Below are 25,126 nucleotides of genomic sequence, written 5' to 3'. Positions count from 1 at the left end.
ATTTTGGTGACATAAACAACTTCCCAAGGAGCAAGACAAAAGAAGTGCCCTTGGAGATTTGGACATCTCATTTTGGTGACATAAACAACTTCCCAAGGAGCAGGACAATGGCAGCAGCCCAGCATTGGTCTGTGTTACTTTGCAGAAAAAATTCAAGCTTATTATGGCCATAGACTCAAGCTTGTTCTGGCCATAGGAACCAGTTCCAAATTCTGGAAAGGGTGTAGAGACAACCTTCAGGATGTTGCTGTAGGGGCGATACACCTGATTCTTGGTAGCTGTTGCTGAGATAAGAGAGGTTCCAGCAGCTTGGAGAGCCATGGGCAGGGTGGAAGTAAAAAATTGCTGCACAATTGAAGTTTCTGATGTTCCTCAGCCCTTTCAACCCAAGGTCTTGTCCTTACCTCCACCACTGATGCAGTGAAGCATCATCCTGTGTGTGTACCCTTGAAACCCAAATTCTTTGGCGAGCAACAAGTAACTCTTCTGCAGTTTAGTGCCAAACTTTTACAGCCTAGCTGTTCATTATTCCCAGTGCCAACACAATTTTTCTGCTGGGACCTTTGGTTTATTGTATTCACTGTAAGAGGTAAGTGAGGTGGCAGTGCCTGTGTGGTGTGCTGAAAGTTTGTCTCATTTCTGAGGTATTTTCTTGGAAAACAAGTTGAAACCTGGAGCCAAATACAATGGAGACACCAGCTACTGCCATCCAGCCACTGCACCTGGGCTGAAAAGTAGTGACTGTAAGGTAGCTATTCTGTATAATAAAGGCTGACTTGAATTAAATTAAAATAAATACATTGTCAGCTTTAGTTTTAGTTTCTGGGGTCAGAATGTCTAAGAAGCACAAACAGTTCTTCATATATGCCAAGAACTCCTCAGCAACATTGTAAAATAAAGTGTCTTCTTAAGACTCCAGATGATCTATAACCCCCATATCTTAGAGAAATATGCTGTAAGGATTATTTTCATTGCTTACTGCTCTTACTATTTCTAAGACACTTTGCTCTTTATTTAAAAAGAAAACGGACCATGACAAAAGATGCCTTTTAGATCCTTGATCATCTAATGAGAGAATCCCAGATAACTCTTCTACTCTCCTCTCTCTGTCCCACAGACACATCAGTATTCCAAATTAAAAAAAATAACAGTTTACTGCCCTGCTTTGAGACAACCCTGGGATTTAACATCTCTTGTTAGGTAGGAGGTGTGGGTTTATATCTCAGACACAGGAGGGAAATTGAGTTTCTCCTGGTAAGAATGCTGGTCATTGAGGTCTTGAACAGGAGAAAAGAGTTGGGATCGTGTTTTTAGCTGTACCTTGTCAGGATACCTTGATATCTCGTAAGAAAACTTCATCCAGGGTTGAGACTGTTTCAGGGGGATGGAGATGGGAAAGGTGTGAGCACCAAAAAGCTATGGTGGGAAGAACAGTGCTGAACTGCCCAGCGGCATCTGGCACACCAGATACACTCAGAAAAGAGCTCCTGTGCACATGAAAATACATGGCATGGAGAACTTTATGCGTGTGAGGTGCTTGTGGGGTTGGGCAGAGGCTGGTGACAGTGCTGCATGTTTGTGTTCACTGCTGTGACACCAACTCACTCAGCTCCAAAAATCCAGAGCTCAGCAGCATCAAAATAAAACCTCACTGGTGGTAACAGCAAAGGCGGGGTTTTCCTAATCCCCCCCTGTGCTCCAGGGCACAGGTGGCTGCACCCAAACCATTCCTGATGCAGAGGACTGAAATTAAACCACCAAAATATCAGACTGGTCACACTCCAGCCAAAGGACATTTGACTGGTCTGAAATAGTTGATGTAATTTTCCGTCTCCAGAGAAAGCTGGAATCTGGTCTAGGTTTCTTCACTGGTTTTGTTTAAATCACAGTTAATTTTTTTTCCAAAAATCTTGTTTGTTTGCATTTAATAGAGTGTAATATGAAGTGATACTGTTGCTAGAAGGTACCGCTGTTATTGTGATGATGGACCTTTGCTGTAGGGTAAGATGCCGAACCCAGTGACTCATTTGAGATACAAGAAGAGTAAAAGCCTGAGGTTCTAATATTTTTTTCCTCCCCTGAAAGGGAAATAATTGTTTTTACAAAACACTCTTTTTTAAACTGAGTTTAGAAGTTTACAGAGTCCTGCTGGTGACAAGCCAGCTTTGAGAAAAGTCCTGGCACTGTGGGTGCCTGTGCAGGGCTGGAGTTGATTAGGTGTCTGGGAGAACGCCCAGACAGGGCCACACTGGTATTGCAGGGTTGGGTTTTCTTTTCTTGCTCGTTTCCCAGCTATTCTGACAACTCACACAAGCACCATTACACTGGTGGGGGGGCAGGGCAGTACTGTAGGTAGAAATTGGTCAGCAAGATGCTTTCTGCCCCAGATGTCCCCACCAGCCAGCAGGGTGGGTGTAGAAGTGTGTTCAAGGAGAGCTTTCCCAACAAACTCCTGCAGAGGGGTTAAATAACTCCCTGCATTTTAAAATGGTTTGGGTTGGATTGGACCATGAAGATCATCCAGTGCCACCCCCTGCCATGAGCAGGGACACCTCCCACTATCCCAGGTTGCTCCAAGCCCCATCCAGCCTGGCCTTGGGCACTTTCAGGGATCCAGGAGCAGCCACAGCTCCTCTGGGCACCCTGTGCCAGTGCCTCACCACCCTCACTGGGAAGAATTTCTTCCTCGTATCCAATCTAAACCTACCCTCTGTCAGTGTTTGGTGTCTCTAATTGAACTTTTTTTGAAGAGTGGTTTGAGTAATGCTTCCAAGGGCCCCATGATAAATTAAATTTTGCTTCTAGCAAATAGCCTATCCAAGCAACTCCAGCCAGTGCCATTTTACAGAGTGCTCTGCAGCATTAAGTGTAGCCCTTGCGTGAAAATGATTAATCCTGTAGGGTTTTCAAAAAGCTAGCAAATCCTCAGGTTGCTGGATTTAGAGGGGGGGAAAAAAACCAACCCAGAAAAAACCAGCCAAACAAACATTAACACATTGGTCACTGCAGTATGACCTAGTTATTTTTTCATTTCTGATGTACTGCGTTCATGGGTGCTGGATAAACTTAATGTTGGTCATACTGAAATCATTTGCAGGCCCCCAAGGAATTAAGAACAGGTGTTAGGTAAAGAGCTAAATTAGATGAAAACCAATCCAGACTCACTGTGGGATCATTCATGTGCATACAATGCAGAGTGTTCAAACACACGGTCTGGTGCTGTTAAGAGATTTGTTTTCCTTGTGTTTATCTCCCTATGCCAAGTGTAGGCTATTAAAGCTTGGATTTCCTGAGCCAATAGCAGGAATCATTTTTATTCTCAGTGACTTTGGATTAAAAGGATTGGCACATGTGTTCTCTTGTAGGGAGTGGACACACACTGGGTTCCAGGCACACCTCCTGCAAACTCTTTTTGTGGAGACTTCATTACTATTCTGTTAATACAGTCAAGGCAATCAACTCTCAGGCTCTTTAGCACATTGCTGACCTCAAATGTGTGAATTTCCCCTTCAGTGTTCACTGTATGGTGGGGCACATGATCTGTACCTGGTTGTGCCTTCTGAACTGTTTGTGTTGGCACTTTTTTATCAAATGGTCCATGAGGGATGCAGTCTGTGGAATCTGCTTTGAGTGAGAGGGTCTGCCACAAAGACAAAATTACTGGTTAGCAGATTTTTGAGGTCAAACAGCAGCATTTAATGCAGTTACCTTATCAGAGTCAGATGTTACTTACAATATGGCAACAATGATCCATTCTTGCACACCTCCTCCTTGCATCCAACACTTAACCTGTGCAACCAGGACAGAAACAGGCACCTGCAAGGTTCTCCTGCCTGTGCAGCACCTGGGACCCTATTCAGTGTGGTCAAGGACTACTTTTAAGCCATCATTGTTGTTGGTTTTATCTCCCTGTAGGTTCTCAGCATGGTGATCAATGCAGCTTACAAGCCAGGGAGTGTTTTACGAGAACTGCAGCTTGTGGAAGACCCTCAGTGGAATTTCCAGGAGGAAACACTTAAAGCAAAGTAAGTCTTCAGTGTGTGTTCTTTTATTTGGGAGGTTTCAGACAGGGAACTGACTAGGGAAAAAAAAAAAAAAAGGTAAGAAAAGGGTTTTTTTTGCTATTGTGAGAGTTTTACTTTTCTAATTATCGTTTTGCTTCATTGAATTATTTGACTGATTCCATAGCAACTTCAGAAATGAAATATTCACCTGAACGGTTCATTTCTATTGTCTTTCTCCAAGCAGCCATCCAGTTTTTGATGAAGTCAAGTCCTGAGTTTTATGATAAGCTGTTCTTCTAAGCTTGTCTATTACTGAATGAACTCAATTCCTGGCTTCTTAATGGAGGAGTATTGCTGCTTTTAAATTAGAGCCTGTCAGACTAATGTAGGAGAAAGTAGTGAGAATGAATGGCACGGAAAAAAAGTTTAAACAAATTAGCAGGGACACATTTTTCAGCAGGAGTGTGATTAGGGCAAAGTAGTAGCAGATCAGAGATTCAGGTCAAAATTTGATGCCTTTCTAGAATATATTCTTAAATTCTCTTCTAAACAGCATCAAAGAATATTGAATTCCTCCTTCCAGCGTTAAAATCTACCTGTTTATGTCTTCTTTATGTAATGGGCACTATACATAGGATGTATTTCAACAACTATTGTCTGTGTAAAAGAGGGGAGTCTCACCTGAACTCTCTCCAGAGTCCTTCTGAAGAATAATTCTTCTCACTTGAAGATGGATGTCAACAAATATTTCTTTGAAGAAAGCTCTCTTTGTTGACTAATGGTCACCTTGACTTTTTAAGTACTGTAGTTAAATGCAGTGAATCTCACTCTTTGTACTGAACTCTGTAACTCCTTTTCAAAGAAAAGCAATTTTCTCTTGGTTATTTGATATGAATAGCTGCCAAACACAGCACTGTTGATGGCTACTGTATTTGATCTTTGCCAATGTAGATATTGCAGAGAGTTCATGTTTTCTCTGGTTGAGGGAGGGAGTTGAGAAACTTTTACTCTGCGTACGCTTAAAATGCTTTCCTGAAGAAGGACTGCAAACTGAAATAAAAATGTAATAGAAACATCCTATTTTTAATTTGCTTCTTTAACCCATGCGAAATGCCAGGCTTTTGTGTTCATCAGTGGAGATGCTGTGAATGGAAGTCTAAAAGTTAACCTCATGCATAGAGATTTTCATTTAAAACAGGTCTTTGTCCATGACCTGGTTTTCCTTGATTCTAGGATTCCTCATCTTGTGCTACAAATATCAGATAATTCGCTCCTACAGGTACTTAGTTGTGAAATCAAGTCACAATGCCCTATACTACTTAACACCCTCTCCTGCAAAGAGCTGAGCTTACAGGCAGTTTCCCTATTAACATTATCCTGAGTGTGATTTTGTTGGGGTCTCCTGTTTGAGTGTGGGGATCTGCCTTGTGCAAAAGCAGAAATACCTATTTCTTAAGGCTGCTGTAACCCATATTTCTAATGGGAGAGAGCCTGGAAAATGTTTAACTGACCTTCCATGATAGTGTTTTATGTTGACCCCCCGCCAGTCACAGTCCATGTACGTGTTCCTGTGTGCTGGCTGCCCCAGCAGGCATCAACCTCAGCTCCCCAGGGAGTCAGGCTCCATCTTTCAGCTTTTTAAAGCCACAGAATGGATGATCACCGGCTCAGAGCCAGGAGCAGCAAGTTTTGAATTGCCTTCTGAGAACAGCAATGGGTTCTCCTCCAGTGTGGCATTGCCCTCTGAGGAGACAAAGCTCCTGGGGCTGGACAGCACCTTGTTCCTGCAACTCTCTGGCTTCTGCGGCTGATCTCTTCACAGAGCAGGGCTTGGTGGCCGTGCCAGCTTGCCTGTGGGTAGTTTGAGTACTTTAAGAGTGGATAGCAGGGGATTGACATGTCTGGCTACCCTAAGACTTGTTCTTTTTTCCTCCTTTCGTTTGCTTGACTTGCTCCATCCAGAAGTTTAAATTGCGTTTGGTTGTTCAGGAGCAGAAAAGAAAATACAGCGATGAAACCAGATCTTGTGTAACGTACAAACAGCACATGACACCTTCCACCAGGTGTGACAGTGCTCCAGAATCTTAAACAGAGGCCTGTAAGGAGCAGCAGAGACCTGTAATGAGCAGCAGAGACCTGCAACGAGCAACTTCAGCTCCAAGGGCTCAGGATGGTGCCTGTTGCTAAGGATGACTGCTCCAGAGCCAGTTGTGATGGGACACATCATGTCACTGTCTTCTTTCTGATGTGGACTGGCACCTCCTTGGATCTTGGCAGTGCTGTTTGTTTGCAGTGACTGCAGTAGGGTAGATCAAAGGGATTGGTGAAGAGAAGGCTGCTTTTCCCACTGTCCCAAATGCAAGGTTTTGCACTGCCAGGAATGCATTATCTCAAGTCCTGGGGCAGCCTGCATTTAGTCCACTCTGCTGTCATGAGTGACCACTGTGGAAGCAATTGCACTCACCTTGCAAAGAAGATAAAACAATTTAGATTGTCCAGAGAGATGTGTTTGCAGTGTGTGATGGCAACTGTTTCCCATCAGCACTGCTGGCTGTGTATGAGAAGAGTCAAACCTGATTTATTGGTGAGGATGAGTTAGAAATGTCAAGCTTGATCCTCCTGAGTTCCCATGAGGGCCAGTTGAAGCTGTCAGCATTCAACCCTTATAGTTTTGGTGCATTTAAGTTCAGTGCCTACATATTGGTTTGCCTTCCCAGTTTTACATAAAATGCTTAAGGGACATAATGCTTTTCAAGGGTTTTCATTTTGAAGGGCTGATGAGGGGGCTGTTTGGATTTACCCATTTTTGCAGGACTTTGGACATAAACAAAAGCAGTGTGTGCAGAAAGTTACCTCCTGGGTCTTGTATGCAGCCCAGTTGATCAAAATAATAAAGATGAGTGTTCCTGGACTCCTTCATTAAATGAAATTCTGAGAGCTGCTCAAATCCTGTAGCTGAACTCCAGGAATATTTACCCCTCTGCCAAACATCATTGCTTATTTATGAGACTGCATTTCAAAGAAAGCCTTTTCACTGCAGTTGCTTTAGAAGACTGCCTTTTACTTGTGATAGGTGAGGCTGAGGTGTTTGAAATCTTCTTTGCCTCAGCCTTTGCTAGCGAGGGTTGGCTCTTAGGCTTCCCAGGGCCCTGATCCTGTTTGAGGGAGCAAAGTGTTACCCACAGTAGGTGGAAAAGAATCTAAGGACACTGGAAGCAAACTGGATGTGCACAAGTCTGTGGAAGCAGCTGGGATGCAGCCAGCTTTGCCTGGCAGAACTGGCCAATGTCATTGCAAGGCCACTCGATGACGTGCTTGGAAGTTGATGAGGATGAGGGAAGAATCCTAATTTTTGGAAAAAGGCAATTATCACACACCTCACTAGGAAGGGCAAGAAGGAGAATCCAAGTAACTACAGGCTGTCAGCTTAACTTTCCTGGAAGGGTTTAGCTAAATCCTCTTGGAAGCAATTTCTGAGAACGTGCAGGACCAGTAGGGGACTGGCAAGAAGCAGAGGGCGAGTTGTGCCTGATGTGATGTGGTAACTTGTTTGGGGTTGAGGAAGAAGCAATGGAAATTAATTTGTGTTCATTTTGAACGAGGCTTTCCAAACCAGGATCAGTGGACTGACTTAAACCTTGTATTTTTGTAATCAGAAGGAGACTTAATGAGACAAAGCCTTAAAACCAGAGCACTCCAGTGTCCTTTCTGAATCCTGTGTTCAAGAGTACAAAATACCACTGGATGATTGAATAGCTTTGAAGGAAGTTAACTCCTTGTGTTTGGTAGACTTTAAGGTAGACAGATGAAATAGAAATTTCTTGCAAAGAATAGAAAGCAGTTTTTTGTTCCCCGAAAGGAAATTGAGACTTTTATGTACTGAGTTGTTCAAATTAGTCTCGAGAATTGTCAGAATGCCTTAGAATGGGACTTCTGAAAATGAAGTTCTCAATGTACTTGCTGTTTGAAGTTTTTCAGCACAAGACTTTCTGTGTCATCACACAGCAGTCCCTAACTGGAGCTTCTAGAAGGCACCATGTTCTCATGGACCTCTAATCTATTTTAGGGAGCTTCAACAGACATATTCTATTGTAAAGTGCTGTTCATTTAATATTTTTGCTCATGGATCAGCAAGTGTATTTTTCATGGAAATAGTTGCAGCCTTAAGGTTTTCTCCAAGTTTGGGATCTGCGGTCAGAGAAGGGGGAAGAGGAGTGAAAAATTCCTTTGGTTTTAGCTGAAAAAATCTCTTTTTAAAAAAAGAACAGCTATTTCTAAGAAAACCAAAAATATTATCCTTGACACAGCAATTTTCCAAGTCTCCAGTTCTGCCATGCTGTGCATGCAGATACTTGCTGCTTGCAAGTGATTGAGAGCCCTGGTATAAAAACATAAATTGGAGCATCAGTAGTTGGTAACTTTCTGAGAGATGATAATGGAAAAGGTTTTCTGACAAAGGAGCTCCTTCCACATGGCTGTCTTAGAAAGAGCTCAGATTACATTTGCTGGTGCCTGTGTTAAAAATCTTTAGTGTGTGAGGAATATGGAAAATATTAGTAGAACCTGGTTTATAGTTGAAAGAGGTGCTGCCAAGACCAAAATGATGTAAAAAATATTCCTGTGGCCAGTACCAACACCTTGGGTTTATTGAGACTGATTGCTGCAGTCATGGAGATCTCCATTTTGCCATCCTCTCTGTTAATTAAAATGTGTGTTGCATTCAAAGCAGACTATGAAATCAGTCAGTTGTTCGTTTTCCTAGTTTCATCTTTTCCTTTCAGCGGGCACTGTAGTACAATGGGTCCTTCCTGGGCAGCCAAACACAATAGGAAGCACACAGTTAGAAAAAGTCAGCCATCCTTGAATAATACCCATCAGGCAGCTTTCTTAGCTTATAAGAAAGAAGATCAAGAGGCAATTTGATTAGAGCGCTTTTGCAGGGAAACAAAACCAGATGCAGTCGTTTCATCCTAGTGGTGAAAGTCAGAACAAGGACAAATAAATGTGAGTTAAATTCAGATGCATCCAGTCATAAAATGAGGCATAGGCACGTGAGGTGTAGCTACAGGTGTTCCCTGTGCCATGATTCTTCCAGTATGGAGACCCTCGAGGCTGGTGCTTGTCTGGAAGTGCTGGTTTAGTCCAAGCAGAGTTTTTGGGTCCAGGTGGAAGCAGCGCAGCCTGTCACAGACTCACTGATGCAACACTCCAGCCTGTCATTAAACTTTAATGGCTCCTGGAGAAGTAATAAGCGCAGGAGTCTTTTGAAACACATTGAAAAGAAATATAAAACTTTTATAAGTAGATGCATTTAAATGCCTGTGGCATTTGGTAGTTTTGGTATTAGGTATTGCCAAACCCTCCTCAGCCAGCCTGCCGCTGCAGCTGTTTCATAGGGAAGCTGGGGCCATAACAGTGCTCTGTACCTGAAAGGAACGCTTTTTTCCCCTTTATATCACTTCTCCCAATCTTTCAGGGTGTGTGAAAAGTTGGCTCATTGAGTCATTCATGCATTCAGGTGAATGAATCCAGGATTGTCTTGGCACCAAATGGGATATCAGAGCCTGGCACCTTGCAGGAATGCTCATTTAGGTTTTATGCTGAGGTGATAAATTTGGGTTGCGACCTGAGGATGGTTGGACTGGGCTGTTCTCAGACCCAAGTTTCATTTGGGTTTCCCCATTATAGCACTTCCTGTGCCACATTTCAAGCCCTTTTCCCACACCCCTTTGTTTCAGAAAGAGCTGTCTGAATGTTTTAACTCTCTGGTCACATCTTTATTTCACCACCTCCTTCTCTTCCTCTCCCATATCTATCAGCAGCTGCTAGGAAACTGCAGATCTTAATACACTGACAAATGCTTTGTTTCATTTTTCCTTGTGACTGTATCTTTGTCTTTCCTTGCCTCCCATCCAGTAGTCTTCCACTGTTGTTCCCTCTTCTTCTTTTGTTGTGTGTTACTTTTCCCTCCTCTGAGCACATTTGTAATGCCAGCACTGGGCTCTGGCGTGGTTGTCTCTCGTGTTGCATTCTTCAGGATGCGTAAGAGATGTTTTAAAAACCTTATCTCACTGTTTACAACAGCTTGCTGCTGCTGTTTAATAAATTAGGGGATAATTGGTTTTCCAGGGTTCACATCTACAAATGTAGTACAGCAGGGATGTAACTGTATCTTTTTCAGCTATTTATCACTGAGAAACAGTTCGTATGAAACACCAAAATAAATGTTTTACTGGCGTAGCAAATTTAAGACAAACCTTTCATTGCAGGTTTCTGCTCCAGGCATTCCCTGTAGGAATCAGTTTTAAGGCCTGTTGCTGCAGCGCTGTTAAATAACTCCAGAGACTCCTGATGAGTTCCACAGGTTTTGTAGTGAATGCCCACATCTCAGAGTGGTGAAGTCATCTGGTCCTGGGGTAGCAGAGATTGTTGTTTCACCCAGATACTTCTTCACAATGAGTGTGTCTTGATAGCCACAGCTGGCACCATGATGGGGATTGTTGGGAGCTGGAACGTGATATGGGAGCAGGAAAGATGGCAGTGGAGATAACCAAAAGTGCACTGGGGTCTTAGAGAGTTCGGTCTAAACAGAGGGTGGCGGCCAGAACGCTCTGCAAGGTGTAGAAGCATCTGATCGTGGGTCAAAATATGAAGAGAGACTGCATCCCTCTCCCAAAAACTTTGGATCAGTTCACAATAAGGGCTTGCTAACCTGTGTAGTGTCCTCACCAAGCCTACTGAGACTTTTTTTCCTTCTCTTGCCCTATCTACAGATATATCCAATGTGCCCATAGATTCCTTCCCAAATTGGGTCCATACCTTCAATTTATTTCACCCTTTCCTTCCTCGAGTCCATCTGAAATGGAGCCACTAAAAAAAGCAGACCTGTTCTGTCTGCATTCTCAAGAGAGACACTCTCCCAAAAGTCCCTGGGGAGGATCTCTCCATGGCAGAGGGGAGTCTGGTCTGTAGCACCACAGGATTTTGCCAGCTGGGTGACGTGGGGTCCTGTACTCCTGCCTAGGTACAGAGGGAAGACATACCGGGCAACCGTGAAGATCGTGCGGACATCGGACCAGGTGGCAGATTTCTGCAGGAGAGTCTGTGCCAAGCTCGAGTGCTGCCCCAACCTCTTCAGCCCTGTGCTGGTGGCTGAAGTCTGCCCCGAGAACTGCTCCATCCACACCAAAACCAAGTACAGTGAGTACTGGAAAAATGTCTCCTGGCGCTGGCTCGGAACCGGAGAAGTGGGAGATGTTGTGTGGTGAAGAGCAGGAGTTGTGTGATATGTTAATCCTGAGGAGGATTCATCTCATCTAAGAGTAGTTATTTAATCCTGAGGCCACCACAGGTTCCCTTAGAAAACTGTCCCTCACACTCCATCCAAATACATCTGTTTGAACGTCATCACTTTTTGGAGGTTTTGACTTTTCTTTGTATCTAAAGTTAACACAAGGAGCGCATAAAAGGAACATGCAGTGGGAAGCTGAGATTTTAACTTGCTACGTCTTGAGACAGCTTTGTTAGGTGAGATGAATCCTCTTGGTAAAGAGTTTCTGGCATACACACCAACACAGGCCAGAACCATAGTGCTGAGGTGCTGGAAGTTTTGGGAACACTGAATCTCTACTCAGAGGGTTTAATATTTAAACATGACCCTGCCTGTTCAGGAAGGCTGTTTTTAATGTTCAGTGCTTTTTGTCGTACATATTACTGGTATTATTGGCTCTTGAACAGGTCAGGAAAGTGGAAGTGAGTGTTGTCCTTCTTCCACAAAGATTATTGCAAAAAGCAGTATAATTGATCTAAAGCAATTCTCTTGAGTTTGGTGCTAGAGTAGAAGGAGGAGCATGCTCAGGGGGATACTGAGATCACTGGGGATGGGTTTCTGTAGAAGTCTACACCTGAGCTGGGGTTGTGACTCCCACTGGTAGCAAATGGAGAGCTGGAGGAGGGCAGCTGGGGGAGCTCGAGCTGAGCTTTTCCCATCTCAGATTTGATGGTTTATGTGACTGGATGAATTTTTCCTCAAAACCCCATTGATTTGCTGAAAGGCTCAGTTCAGTTATGAACTTTGGCATGGGTGCCAAGTGCCATTTTAGTCGTTTTGGGATACCCTTGCTGGTCAAGGACAGAGTGTCTTTCATCCCCAGAATATGTCAAAAGGCACTTAATACAAACATTTAATGTAAGGCCAGAGGACTCTCACATCCTTAATTTCAACCTGGGCCACAAAATAGTTGAAAGTAATAAAAACCCATTCCTCTGTACATGATTGAGGATAGCTGGCCCTTTCCCCTCTCTGCTGAAAACTTCAGCAGGTGGAAGGATGTCTGAGCCTGTTACTTCACACAGAACTGCATTGGATCAAATCTGGAACTTGTTGGCCTCTTCCTCCAAATCACTGCTGAGCTCTGCCTAAACACATTGTTAAATTCTGAGGTCTTCATCAATAAATCTGGATACATAAGAGCTGTAACATTGTGCTAGTCCAACATGACCTATTTATGCTGTATATTTTTTTTTCCAAATCAAAGTATTTTAGAGTTTAAATTGCACTTAGAGTACAGCCCTGAACTTGTAGCCAGGAGCAAGCCAAGGTTCCCTTCTTTGGATGTTTAAAGTTTTTAATGGGCATGGTGCTTCATTTCTCCAGCTTATTATTATGGGAAGAGGAAAAAAATCATTAAGCCACCAATTGGGGAAAATAACAACATGAAAAGTGGCCATGTCAAGCCAGCCAGACGCAGGAAGAGGCGGAAATCCATCTTTGTGCAGAAGAAGAGGAGATCGTCAGCTGTGGATTCCAATGCTGCAGGCTCTGCAGAGGTTTGTGTCACACCGGGATAAATCAGCAAAAACTCTTTGGTGCCTTCTTCTTGTCCCCCATTCTGCATTTTCCTTTTGGGGGGCTTCTCAGCACACCTGAACACTTCCAGTTTCTATTTTGGGTGTTTCCTTGCTGCTCTGTTCTTCTAAGGTCAGACTGGTTTCGTTGGGGCACTTTGGGGATTTTTACCTCGTCCATTTCAGAGGTAATGCAGGCCGATTTTTTGCTCCCACCTTCCCAGTTCTCACTGACTGACCTGCTGCCTAATAGCTCTTTGTTTTATTTCCTTCCTTAAGAGTAGGCAGATGAGCCTGTTGGATGCTTTGCACAGCATTTAGCAGAGTGGAGGAGCTCTGTGATCCACATCTTAAGATCTCCAAGTATTGTAATAAATAATAGGTCATAGCCATTGTGGTTTCAAGGAATTTTATTTTTTTCATTAACTATTCCTGGTATTTTTGGCTCACAACATCAAGCCTTAGCGCACAAGCAAATGGTTTGTGTCCCAGATACATGGAATTTGAGGGCTCAGTCTTTCCAGTCTGCTGTGTGATACAACAGGATCTGAGGCTCAGAAAAGATTCATGTCCAAATTAAACCTGGAATAGACTTAGTTCTGTGTGGACTGTTTTCTGGGGGCTTTTCCCGTGGTGGCAGTAACAGAGCTCATGTGTGGTTTCACTTCCTTAGCTGAGTGCCAGTGATTGCTGCTTTGTGCAATGTGAAATAAAATTGGTTTACTTAAATTCTCTCTACTTCAGCTAGAGTAGGTTATTTTATTCAGCTCTCAGTTGATTGCCCGCATCTTCATGGCTTGGTCCTCATTTAGGTGTAGTTCTGCTTCATTTCCTTACATTATACCTGCTTCAAAGGAACTTAAACTTATGTTATGCCTTAATCAACCATTAGAAAAGTTTTTCAGCCTTTCAGCCAAAACATCTTTGTCTAAATTGCTCTTTCACTCAAGACCTGGGCATATGGCCTTGGGTGCCTGCTCGCACTTGGATCAGAGGTAGGCTGTCAAAGCCATTTGGGCAAGTTATATGTATATAAAGTTCAAAATGCACAGTTTCCATCAGTTGATGAGTGTTTGTAAGCCCTGTGTGACAGAAATAACAAGAGTCTGGTATAATTCTTCAAATGAAACTTTGGACTTCACCTCCAGCAGTTCAGTGTTGGGCTGAAAGCAGGGAAATCTGGCTGAAATCCTCTGTCCTGAGTTCTGCAGAAATGTCACTAAAAGAGTGTTATCTTGAACATGTAGACATTTTTGAAAGGCACCAAGATTTCCCTTTTTTCAGTACCAGTAACAGCCAAAACAATTTGAAGCCATGTGAAAGTTCAAAGTCAGGCCTGTTTCTGGTTTTGTTTTAACTCAGTCAACCTGAATTTCATTTTATCCACTTAGTATTTTCCATTTCTCCTACGCACCTGCAGTTCCACAAGTTTTGAGATACCAGCTCTAGAAAGGAATGTTTCATGCCAGATGAGTTGGTCATTGCTGTTGACCTTTAGTTGGGAGGAGAAAAAGAATTTCCTGCCACATCGTTTTTTTTTTTTCTTCTGAGTTTTGTAACAAACCTAAAATGAAGGCTAATTCACTTGGCTCTGTAATGAAAACGAAGTAATGCAGTCTTGGTTTGGAAAAGACAGGTGTCTGCCAGGGAAAAAACAGAGCTTCCCTTGAAATGGAGAATATAAACCTCCTCTCTGCAAAATATTACAATTTTGAAATTAAAGGGCTTTCAGGCAAAGATACGGGAATAAGAATAACAGTTCTTTACTAGGAATATTAAAAGAAAAATGTAGTAGTAAGAAAAAAAAAACAAACAAACAAATAAAACACTGACAGAGTCAGAATACAACCTGACCCCCTGTTGGTCAGGGTGTTGGTAGCAGTTCAGATAAGTCCTCCTGGAGTGACAGATGTGGTTCTGTTGGAGCTGAGGTGATCCTTCAGAAGGGTGTAGTTTTCCTCTGAAGGTCCAGTGGTGGTGAGATGGGTCCGGTCTTCCTCTGGGAATCCAGTGCAAACAGACTGTCCTGGTGTTCCAAATCTCAGTTTTTATCCAGGTAGGAATGCTGGGCTCCTGCCACTGGGTGGACCATCTCCCAATGGGATGATGGAATTGTATCTGCCATGCAGTGAGCCTCAATGGCCAGTTAACAGCAGATATCCTCTGGAGGGAGGATGGGTCATGGAAGAGATAAAGAAACACTGCCCTACATGGTTTTAACAGCTGCCCATTAACAGAAGCCACCCTCCCCCTTCCCCCCAGAGTAACAAGGAATGGGTCACAGAAGAGAAAAACTGGTTTCAACAGACAGTAACAGAATACATACTTCCGGTTACATCTTGCATTGCAACCCAAGATATTTCATTAAAATAAATGTTACCCCAGACCAGCGTGGCCGTGGGAATGCTGTTTGACCCCGTGCCTTTGCCTTTGCTGCTGTATCCACCTCTGGGGTGCTATTTGTCCGTGCAGGAGAGTGAGGATGAGGAGCCGGACGTGGCGGAGGACGAGACGGGCAGCGAGGAGACGAGCTCAGAGCTGCGCGATGACCAGACGGACACATCCTCGGCCGAGGTGCCCTCGGCCAGGCCACGGCGGGCAGTCACCCTGCGGAGCAGCACCGAACCGGACAGGGCTCCTCCTGCCACGGAGAGAGCCCGGCGGAGCCGCAGGCCCCAGCCCCACTCCTGCAGCGAGGCAGAGAAGGGCACGCCAGCCAAGGAAGTGAGTGTGTGCCATTTCACAGCAGAGTTCCTCCTAAATTAACCTTCGGTGCCAAAGCCTGCTGGTCTGAGGAGGGCATCCATGCACCGCTTCTCCACAGGAGGTGGTTTGCTTTATGAAGGCCTGTAGCCCTGCTTCCATGCCTGAGGTGTTTTGGTTTTCTGAAATTTTTTTTTCCCGGGGAATTTTCTGTCAGCAGGAGAAACGTTTTTGTAACTGTAACTTTGTTATTCGTTCCTTTTCCTCAGAGGGACTTCTTGATGTCCCTCTGGTCTGACCAGTGTGATTGAAGAGGTTTGCCTTTGTTTCACCAATCAAATTGGTCTGTGTAAAATAGTATAAAAGGGAGACACATCCCAGAAATAAAGGAGTCATTTTCAGCCATCTGAAGTTCCAAGTCTGTGTCGTTGTGGTGTAAAACAGCATCAAAGGCCTTTCTTTGTTATTTTTTTTCCTCACAGGAAATAAAGCAAGAGGAGGAAGAGAAGCTTGTCCTGGACAGTAACCCACTGGAGTGGACTGTGACTGATGTCGTGAGGTTTATTAAACTCACTGACTGTGCCCCCCTTGCCAAAATATTTCAGGAGCAGGTAGAAGTCCTTTTTGTCATTAGTGCCTTTGTGTCTGTGGTGTCTGTTTGTGTTACAGCGCATCCCACCTTGCTGGCTGGGCCTGGGGATTTGGTAAAGAGATCGTGACCAGACCTCAGATCCATCAGGCCAAGTTATAACACCAATTTTGGCAAGGCATGAAAACCCTTAGAAATCTGAGTCAAGAGGCTTGCCAGATCCTCAGAGAGTCCAGAAACTCAAAACCCTTGTGGAAGGCAGGAGGTTTAGTCCTTTGATGGCAAGGTTCTTGGTGCCATACTGATGTTCCATAGGTAGGAACCTCAGTGTAAAAACAGGTAATGGTTAGCTGGTACATACCAGGCTTTCTCCTGGCCACATGGGTTCCATCCTGTTCTAAATTACTGCCCTGGGAACCAGAAAAGAGCTCCTTGAAGCCGAAAATGTCTGTCTGAATTTTGCCATTAACACCTTGAAGTCCCAAGTGTGTAGACACCTAATTCCTAACTACTTTCCTCTGAAGATCTGCCTGTCAGGCCTTGGGGTGACCTAAATTTAGGAGATGCCAGTCTTCTCCCCATTATGCAGATAGGTTTGCAGGAGCAGAAACCAGTGTTCTTCATCTCAAGCCAGTGTGAGTGTGTAAAATTTATGTGGAAAGAGCCATTCCTTGGCTAATGAGTAGCAGCCACTGCGGAGGGTAAAGGGCAGCACTAACGAGCCGTCGTTAGGAAGAAGTAAGTGTGGTTAATTAGTCAGTGGTGTGGCCAGCTGCTCATTGAACTGTCTCTGATTCTTCACCATGGATTACTCCAGCTGCTGAGGCTGGGAGAAGGTGGAGGGTGAGTCTGGAGAGCGTGGAACTCTCCAGAGCAGGGTGTTGCAGTTGCTGTGTCATAGCAAGCTCCAACCATTTGTTAACCAGCCTGGAACAATGCCAGGACTGGGAAGCCACCCCTGTCCCTCCTTTGCCAGAGAGTTTTTTAGGTACTTGAATCAAACACAGATGACTGGAGCTTTTCTTTGTGTAGCCCTGGTGCTGTGGTCCATGCCATCAACCTTCAGTGGAGGATGGACTTCAGCCGTGGACAGTCCTGATTAAAGCAGCACTTCAGATGGCTAAATCCTCCTTGTGTTCCATGCTGCCTAATCAGGGCTGTCCTGGGGAGTTTATGTTGGCTGTGAGTTGTTGTACGTAGACTCTGATCCTCCTTAAAGGGTAAAAAACAGTTTTATGACCTGACCATCTCAGTCAAAGAATAAAGAGAACTTGAGCTCTTCATTAAGAAGAGGGTCATAAAGCCAACAGGAGTTTGCAGTAAAATTGCTCATCTGGGGTTCTGGTTCATGGAGTTTGGTGCATAGTTACGCTTGAGGGAAAGACATGACCTGCAGAGGTCGTTTCCAGCATGCACCATTCTGGGATTGTGGGACATTAGAGATTGCAAGGGCTTTGGGGTGGTCCAGGCCCCTCTTTTGGTCATTCAGCAGTGGAATGAGGCAGGTCCTGGGTTGACCTGGGTTACAGGGCATGGAGCAAGGCAGACATTAACCTGTACTAAGCAAATTGTGGGCCAAAGGAGGTGGGGAAAGGGTCTTACTTGGCAGTGGGACCAGCATCAGTTTCTCCATTCGGCTCCCTCCTGTGTCTTCTGGTGTCTCTCTGCAGCTTGCCCCTACTTTCAGCTCCTTAGGTGTGAAATGGGACTGATTAGATCTCTCTGGACTCTGCAGAGGTTCTTTAGGTGATCCTTCATTTCAGCAGCTGGGTGGCTTTTCCCAAGCTGGGGGTTAAGGTGAGAACCTATGAAGAGACATTAGACAACTTCAGGAAAACCATGTTGTATCTCAGGGAAAGGAGATGGGCAGTGTCAAAGTGGGAGAAAAAAAGCAGAGGATAAAAGAACTTAATTTTTAGGGCAAACTGCCCTTCTTATTCCTCCAAACTTGCTTATGCATTCTGCCCTCCAGAGTCCACAAACAAAACCATTTTCCCTGTGTTTCTTTCCCCAGGACATTGATGGGCAGGCCCTCCTGTTGCTGACACTGCCCACGGTGCAGGAGTGCATGGAGCTGAAGCTGGGTCCAGCCATCAAACTCTGCCACCAGATCGAGCGAGTAAAAGTTGCTTTCTATGCACAATATGCCAACTGACTGCACTTCTCCGTTCCTTCCTCTTCCCCTCCTTGTTCCCCGTCTTTTTATACCATTTCAGCTTGTTCAAGGGATTTTCTTCCCCCATATCCTTTTTCTTTTCTGAGAACAAGTGGAATTGGAAGCACTGGGAATTAATCCGTAGGGGGAAGAAAAACGAACACAGAAAGAAACGAGCTACAAATGGAACTAACTTTTCTGTACCTGTAAAGCACATGGAAAGACTGCTGGCATCCCTCCTTGTGAGCCTCTCCAACCCATTGCCCAGTGGTGCAAGGCCAGCATGGATCAGGTGGTTTGTCACCAAACCAAACCCACCAGTGGCAGATACATTCCCAAGGAGAAGAGTCAGACGTTTACAGGTGTTCGTGGTTTGTCTAGGACAGTTTCTGGACATGAACATTTCTTTTAGACAACTCTGACACTCTTCTTTCATATTGAAATGCAAGTCATCATCTGTAGCATTACCTGAGGTTTAACTGCAAGTTTGATCTTGGTGATCAATGGGCTTTTTTTTTTTTTCTCCCGCCTCTCTGGTTTTACAAAAGGAAAAAGTGATAACACCAGGCATATAATGGTTATTCCTGACTGAATTTTGGAAGAGGACTCAACCCATGGTCTCTGTGATACCAGACAAAGTTGCAGTGGACTGGCGGGGGTGACACAAGACCTGGTGGGGCAGCAGCACATCCTGAGCCATGCTGGCTCTGCACAATCAGCTGAATATCTCTGTGATGGGATCTGTACAATGCTCCGTTCTTGTACAGGAACATGAAGGCTTTCATAGTCAAAATCTTAACTCTTAAATCCAAGTCAATTTAAAGACCTGTCTTTGAGCCATATGGTGACAGCAGACTGGGATCAGGGACTCCTGCTGACCCCTGTGCTCAGAAGAACCTACTGACCAACACCAGGCTGCAGCTGCTGCATTCTCTTTCATTGGTTTCCATCTTAAATTCTTTGGAGAAGAGGAGGGACCTTCCATTATAAATACCGTGGAATACATCCAGATCTTACCCAGAGGGTGTTTCAGGCAAGAAGCATTGAATCTGTCATGCATCACTTGAGAATTCCTGGCTTGTTTTTCAGCATGTTTCCTGATTTGTCACTGAGGAGTGGGATGGGTGCAACTGCTGCAGGCTGGACCGGATGCTGAGACTTCATCAGAAATGTTCTTACATGGGAGATGAGCAGGACTGGATCTGATCTCAGCAGTTGCTTTGTTCTGAAGTTCTTGTTCAAGTTTTAATCAGTTCAAGGCAGTATTAGTTGCCTCTGCATCAAATGGTGGGGTTTTGTTCTTCAGAAATCCAGGAACAGGGTTCTGTAGTGGGGCAGATACTGAAAAACTGGAGTTTAGACTGGATTTCCTACTGACAGTAGCAGTGAAATGTGTCAGTGTAACTGATTTGATAACTACTTTGGATCCCTCTCAGGGTCCCTTAAAAGTGTTGCTCAGTGTTTGGCCTCTGAAGACAGAAGGATTGCGCCCAGCAAAGTGAGAGGACAGCTGAGAAAATCAGGGAGGCTGCTTCTCCCAGCTCCTCCTCACTTCAGCCCAGTCCTGGTGTTACATCTGTCAGCAGGAGACAGCTCCTGGGAGGATTCTGTCAGGAAAACTGAGGACATTCCAAGGAAGGGAAGCAGAAAGGCTGTTTGCTAAACAGCACCCCTGCACTGATCCTTTACTCGTCAAATCCAGCTGCTGCTGCTGCTCTGATGTTCTTGGAGTTTCTGGCCTCTGGGATTTGTCAGAGACGTTTAATGCCTTCTGAGACACACTGCAAAAATTTTATTTTTTGTCTCCATCAGCCTTGTAACTGTAGATATTCCTATGGCAGCTAATTGCTCGTGGATGCATGAATGGGGAGCAGACACAGACTCTGAGAGCAACCAGCGCTGGTGCCAGCCAGTCAGGGAGTGGGTGAAGCATTGAACTTGGGAATCTTTACTGGTTGTTCAGGGAAGTTAAATCGTATTCAAATCTCGAACTATTAAGCAACAACAAAAAAAGTTTTAATTTTATCTTGCGCCAGCTTTTTGATTTCCACAGGTTTCTCTCTCCTCACTATTTGTGTTTCACTTTATTGTTCTTCAGTGTTGCCTCATTTATCACTTCCTGTCCTCTCAGAGAAGTTGATAACCTGAAATCTTTATGCTAAAATTATCTTGAGTGGTAAATGCTTCACTATTCCTTTTTAGTCTGCAGGTTGGGAAGATGTATGGGATTGAGGTACTGTTACTTGTTGCATTGATTGCTTTCCTGAAAAGCTGGAGCTGAACTTGTTGGGCCATTTCTTACACAGGTGGAGAACGGGTGGTGTGGAGTTCAACTGGACAATATGCTCAGATTGAGTAGAGATCAAAAGGAATTAATTACTCTTGCCTGGACTTCGTTTCAATTCTGGAACATCAATAAAGCTTCAGAGTAATGTACTTCAAAGGAGATGATGAAAATCCAATCTTGCTAGAGTAAAATACCACTTTGCTTTGCAATGTAGAAGTGTAAACTACTTTAAGTTTGAGGGATTTTTTGTACCAGACCTGGTTGATTCTAAGTTAAATTCAGAGCTGCTGCAGTTTCACAGATGGACTAATGACAGTGGTGAAGCCACATCTCCCGTCCCTGTTCTGAATTTGGCATCCAGGCCTGAAGTGTGTTGTGTTATCTGCTGCAAAAGGCCACTGCTGTGAAGTGCTGAACTCATGATTATCCAAGGCCCTTGCCAAGGGCTGGGGAGCAGCCCTGCTGTTGTTTCTGGGCTGTTGGATGTTGACCTTCAGCACACTGACACAGCCCACTTTGCTCCCACAGCAAGGCTGTGCAGGTGTTCCTGGACTCCCTTTGGGCATAGGACCAAAGATGAGCATTTTTGGAACAAAAATAGGGGACTAAAGAGTGTATGGTACCTGCTCATCTTTATCTGCACTGGCTTCTTTGGAGCTTGCACTCAGTCAGGCTGAATAGATCCATGGGCAGGTCCCTGCTCCCTTCATGAGCCTTGACAGAATCAGGCAGTTCCCACTTTTCAGGCCCAAAGCATCCATCTCTGAAACTGGATTAAGTCATTAACTTAAGGAATGTCCATGATTCCCTCGTTGGTTTTTCTGCCTTTCTCCTGCTGTCATGGATGCTCTTCAAGAAAAATCATCTTTGGTTTCAGGGCTATTCTTCCTTTTTCAGCTCACAAACACAGCTGCCAGGATGACCAAACCCTGTCTTTTCCTACCTCTCAGAGGCATAAAGGCCTCTCAGTTCTGAGGAGGATTTCAGGGTTTCCAGCTCTTTCATGTTACCCATATTCCATAACCCTTGATAGTTTGGTCCTGCAGGGTGCAGAAACCTAAAAATGCTGTGTGCCCTCAGAAAACACCAAAAACCAGGCACACCCTGTCCTTAGTGAAGTACCCAGTAGATGCATGTCCTAGCTGAGGTGGCCTGACCCACGCTGACAGAGATACTTGGATGCCTACTGGCATTTAAAAAGTTTCTCAGTGGGACACCCAGACTCCTTTATTTTACTCTGGGCAAACAGCTAATTTGCCTTAAACTGGAAAGTCACCATTCCTTGGCTTTAACTTTCAGCCTGTTGCAGTCCCAGCTGTGTGGTGTCCCCATCTCAGCCTTCTGAAGGCAAACCAGGCAATGTTGGGCTGCCGTAATCAACATTTGGTCACCTTAAAGCCTGCCTTGGTCTTTTCAGGGCACAAAATGAAATTGGGCAGAGCTGCTGTGCCATCTCAGTGTTCCAGGAACTCCGTACAGTCAGGGCACTTCAAATACTTTGTGCTTTTCTGGTGCAGTGCATCTGGAAAATGATGAACTCAGAGCGTTCCTCTCGTTTCCAAATTCAAGTGCCAAAGGAGAACAACATGCTGCAACTGAACACCGTTGAAACCAGCTTTATTATGCGTGGCTAAATACAGTCCCAAGGGCTCCATTTTTGGTGCTAAGATACGTCACGCTGTGTTTTCCATTGCTTGGGATTGCAAAGCTGATTCCTTACTCCGGGAAATATTTTCTGTAATCTGCAACTTCTTGAACTTTAGAATTCATTTCTTTTTCTTGTGACTGTACACTTTTTAACTTGGATACATTCAACAAATATTCCTTCACCCACAATCCTGGGTGTTTTGGACATGTTTTATACAGTATATTTATGTAAAAAATTCTTTCAAAATGTGGATGCATGTGTATTTTCCCCTCAATAATATTCTTTATCACATCAGTTGACGCAGAACTAAAGGAATCTATTAACTCAGGATTTGATCCAGAAATAACTGAGGTTAGTGGTAGGGCCCTCATAGATGTATGGGCTATGGGACCAATTCTTCACCAGTTTCTCTCAGAAGTCAAAGTCTGCACTTAATTAACAGAAAATTTAAGTGTCTCCTTTTCCTAGCAGGCAGAAATGCAGCTGCAGTCTGCCAGACTTCGCAAGAGAGGGTTTGTGTCCTTAGGTGCTCATGAACTCCCAATAAAGGAGCAGAAGCCTTTAATGGTCTCATTTATTCTTTGGTACAATACTCCAGCAAGAAGTGTAAATGGTGTTAATGGCTGCATATAGAATATGAGCCAGTCATCAAAGATGAGAATTTTATAGCCCAGCAGTGCTTCAAATGTCAGCTATCCTGCAGAAAAAGAGTGGTTTTGCAGTGATTTCGGTGCCATGCATGGGAATTCTCTTGCAGAAGACACATGAACTGCACAAACCTGGTTCATAGTTACAAATACTCGTGGCCTTTCCTTGTTTTTAGTCTATTGTGTTAATTTTTGCAGTGAAAAAGGTAAGTCTTGATCACTGCCGAGGATGTGCGAGAGGGGAGAGGGGGGTCCTAGAGGAGAGAGGGCTCCAGGAGGAGAGAGCCTGGAGTTCTGGGCTTGAGTTGTCTTTGTGGAGGGGGACCTCTCAGAACAGAAGCACAGCTGGGGTCTGTGAGCATCATTCCTGAAAGCTTTTCTTTTTCACAGCAGAGATGGTTTTTGAGTCCCAGCAGGGGCAGGTGAGAGTAGGGAAGGAAGCTGGCAATAGACTCAGAACCACAATGCTGAAAGGTTCTAATTTTGTTTTCCCAGTGGAGATAGAGAAATCTGGCTCACAGATGTCTCTAGGCTCCTTGACTGGATAGGAGGGGAAATCAGTCTTTCCTCATTGTACCAACTCCTGTGTGTCTCCTGGGAGTTGGGTGTTGAAGACTCTCCTCTTGCATCTTCCAGACCTCCATAGGAAATACCAGGCTAAAACTTGAGCTCTCTCCCACAGGAAAAGGTGACATTGCCCTGAGTTCAGGTTGTGGCTATACAAAACACTGTTCTGTGTTGTGATGAGACAGGATAAAAATGCTCATTCCCAGGGCACCCTGCTTCTTTTTCCTCCAGCGTCACTGGAGACTATGGACATATAAATGTCCATAATTTATACATTGTAAATGTGTGCATTCCATTTCCCAGTCCCTGTTCTGCCAAACGTGGTCAGGATGTGCCAAGTTATTCCAGCAGCCTTCACCTTCAGGGACCTTCTTTCTGGAAAACACTCACCTGGGGAATGGTACTGTGACATTTCACAAGCACAGGCAGGGGTGTTCTCTGTGCTCTAAGGGATGTGAAAATCCCAAATGCAGCCTTGGAGGGGAGTTGAATCTTTTCATGTGCCTCGTGTAGGACAAGGCAAGCACTTAAACCCTCCTGTCTCTCATGGAACAGCAGGAATTGGCTCCACAACCAGCAGTTATGCTCCATTCGTGGTGGTGCATGTTGGAAAACTTTGAATTGTTTTGCATTCCAGTTTGTACTGAAGGTTTTGACTCGAAGTTTGTGTACATAATCCCGTTGGTGTGTTGATACATATGTGTGTATATATATATGTATATATATGTGCGTGTATATGTATGTGTATATATATATACATATAAATCAATGCTGGTGTTTTTACTTTTTAAAGTTCCCAGGGCGAAGGGCATGTTGTCAGTTTGCTGTAAGATTCTATTCTGTATATATGTTTCCATGTAAATAAGTGAAAATCTATATTCAGAGTTATATTTTAATTTTTATTCAGAATTAAATCCCTTTTTACTTGAACAGTTGTAAGCCACGTTGTTAATAAAGTAACAATAAGTCATATATCTGTCCAGGGTAGTTTTTTTTTTTGTTTGACAGGGTAGGGGTTTTTTTGTGTTTTGATGTATCTTTGTGTCCAAGCTGCCTGGATCAGTTTTGCTTTCACTCTACCCCCAAAACTCCGGACAGCACGGAGCAACACGGCCTCCTTTGCTCAGCCCTCCACAGATGCCAAGCTGGATAGTTTGGGTTTATGTATCTTGAAGTTCTTCCCAGAGCAGGACATGAAGCAAGAACGGTGGTGGGTGGTGAGGAGACTCAACAGTATCCAAGGACGTTTTAAGAAAGTGATGGGAGCTGGGTGAAGGACAGGATGGAAAATAATACAATGAGCAGCAGGAAAAGGAGGGTGTCGTGACACAGGGGCTGATGGTGACGGGACAAGAGTTACAGCAGGGCCACAGCACATGGTGTTGGGAGACAGAAAATAAAACTTCGCCAGGTGCCCAGCAGCCAGTGAGGATGGAGGAAGCCATTCTGCAGTGGGGAAAAACAGCTGTGAATTCCAAAGGGTGGCCCTCAGACATACGTGCTTTGCCAGACAAAACCTTGTGTGCGTTATGTGTCTTGTGTGACTTTCCCCTGCACTTACAGGCTGTGCTGAGCTTAAGTTCCAGCTTTACAAGTCCTGTCACCTTTCAGACCTCTCAATGGCATCCTGAGTCCTGCTCTAAAAGTTCTTTGTTGGGCTGGCTTGATTACCAAGTATT

At 44.3% G+C, this 25,126-nt stretch overlaps 1 protein-coding gene across 2 annotated transcripts in view; it reads left to right on the top strand.

The window, feature by feature from the left end:
• The window catches only part of SFMBT2 (Scm like with four mbt domains 2), a 107,719-nt gene extending 83,311 nt beyond the window's left edge, over positions 1–24,408 (top strand). For both annotated transcript variants that reach the window (XM_066182674.1, XM_066182675.1), the window contains 6 exons: positions 3,916–4,025; positions 11,029–11,204; positions 12,661–12,833; positions 15,324–15,575; positions 16,037–16,165; positions 18,158–24,408. In XM_066182674.1, the coding sequence (XP_066038771.1) occupies positions 3,916–4,025; positions 11,029–11,204; positions 12,661–12,833; positions 15,324–15,575; positions 16,037–16,165; positions 18,158–18,298 (981 nt within the window). In that variant the 3' untranslated portion in view covers positions 18,299–24,408. The remainder of the gene's footprint in view (positions 1–3,915; positions 4,026–11,028; positions 11,205–12,660; positions 12,834–15,323; positions 15,576–16,036; positions 16,166–18,157) is intronic.
• The last annotated feature ends 718 nt before the right edge of the window (positions 24,409–25,126 follow it).

This window comes from Chamaea fasciata, unplaced genomic scaffold, assembly GCF_029207755.1.
Source record: "Chamaea fasciata isolate MVZ Bird 193981 ecotype frontalis unplaced genomic scaffold, bChaFas1.0.hap1 SCAF_5, whole genome shotgun sequence".
Taxonomy (NCBI): Eukaryota; Metazoa; Chordata; class Aves; order Passeriformes; family Sylviidae; genus Chamaea; species Chamaea fasciata.
Note: the sequence above shows the minus strand (reverse complement) of the source record. Positions and strands in the feature narration are given on the sequence as shown.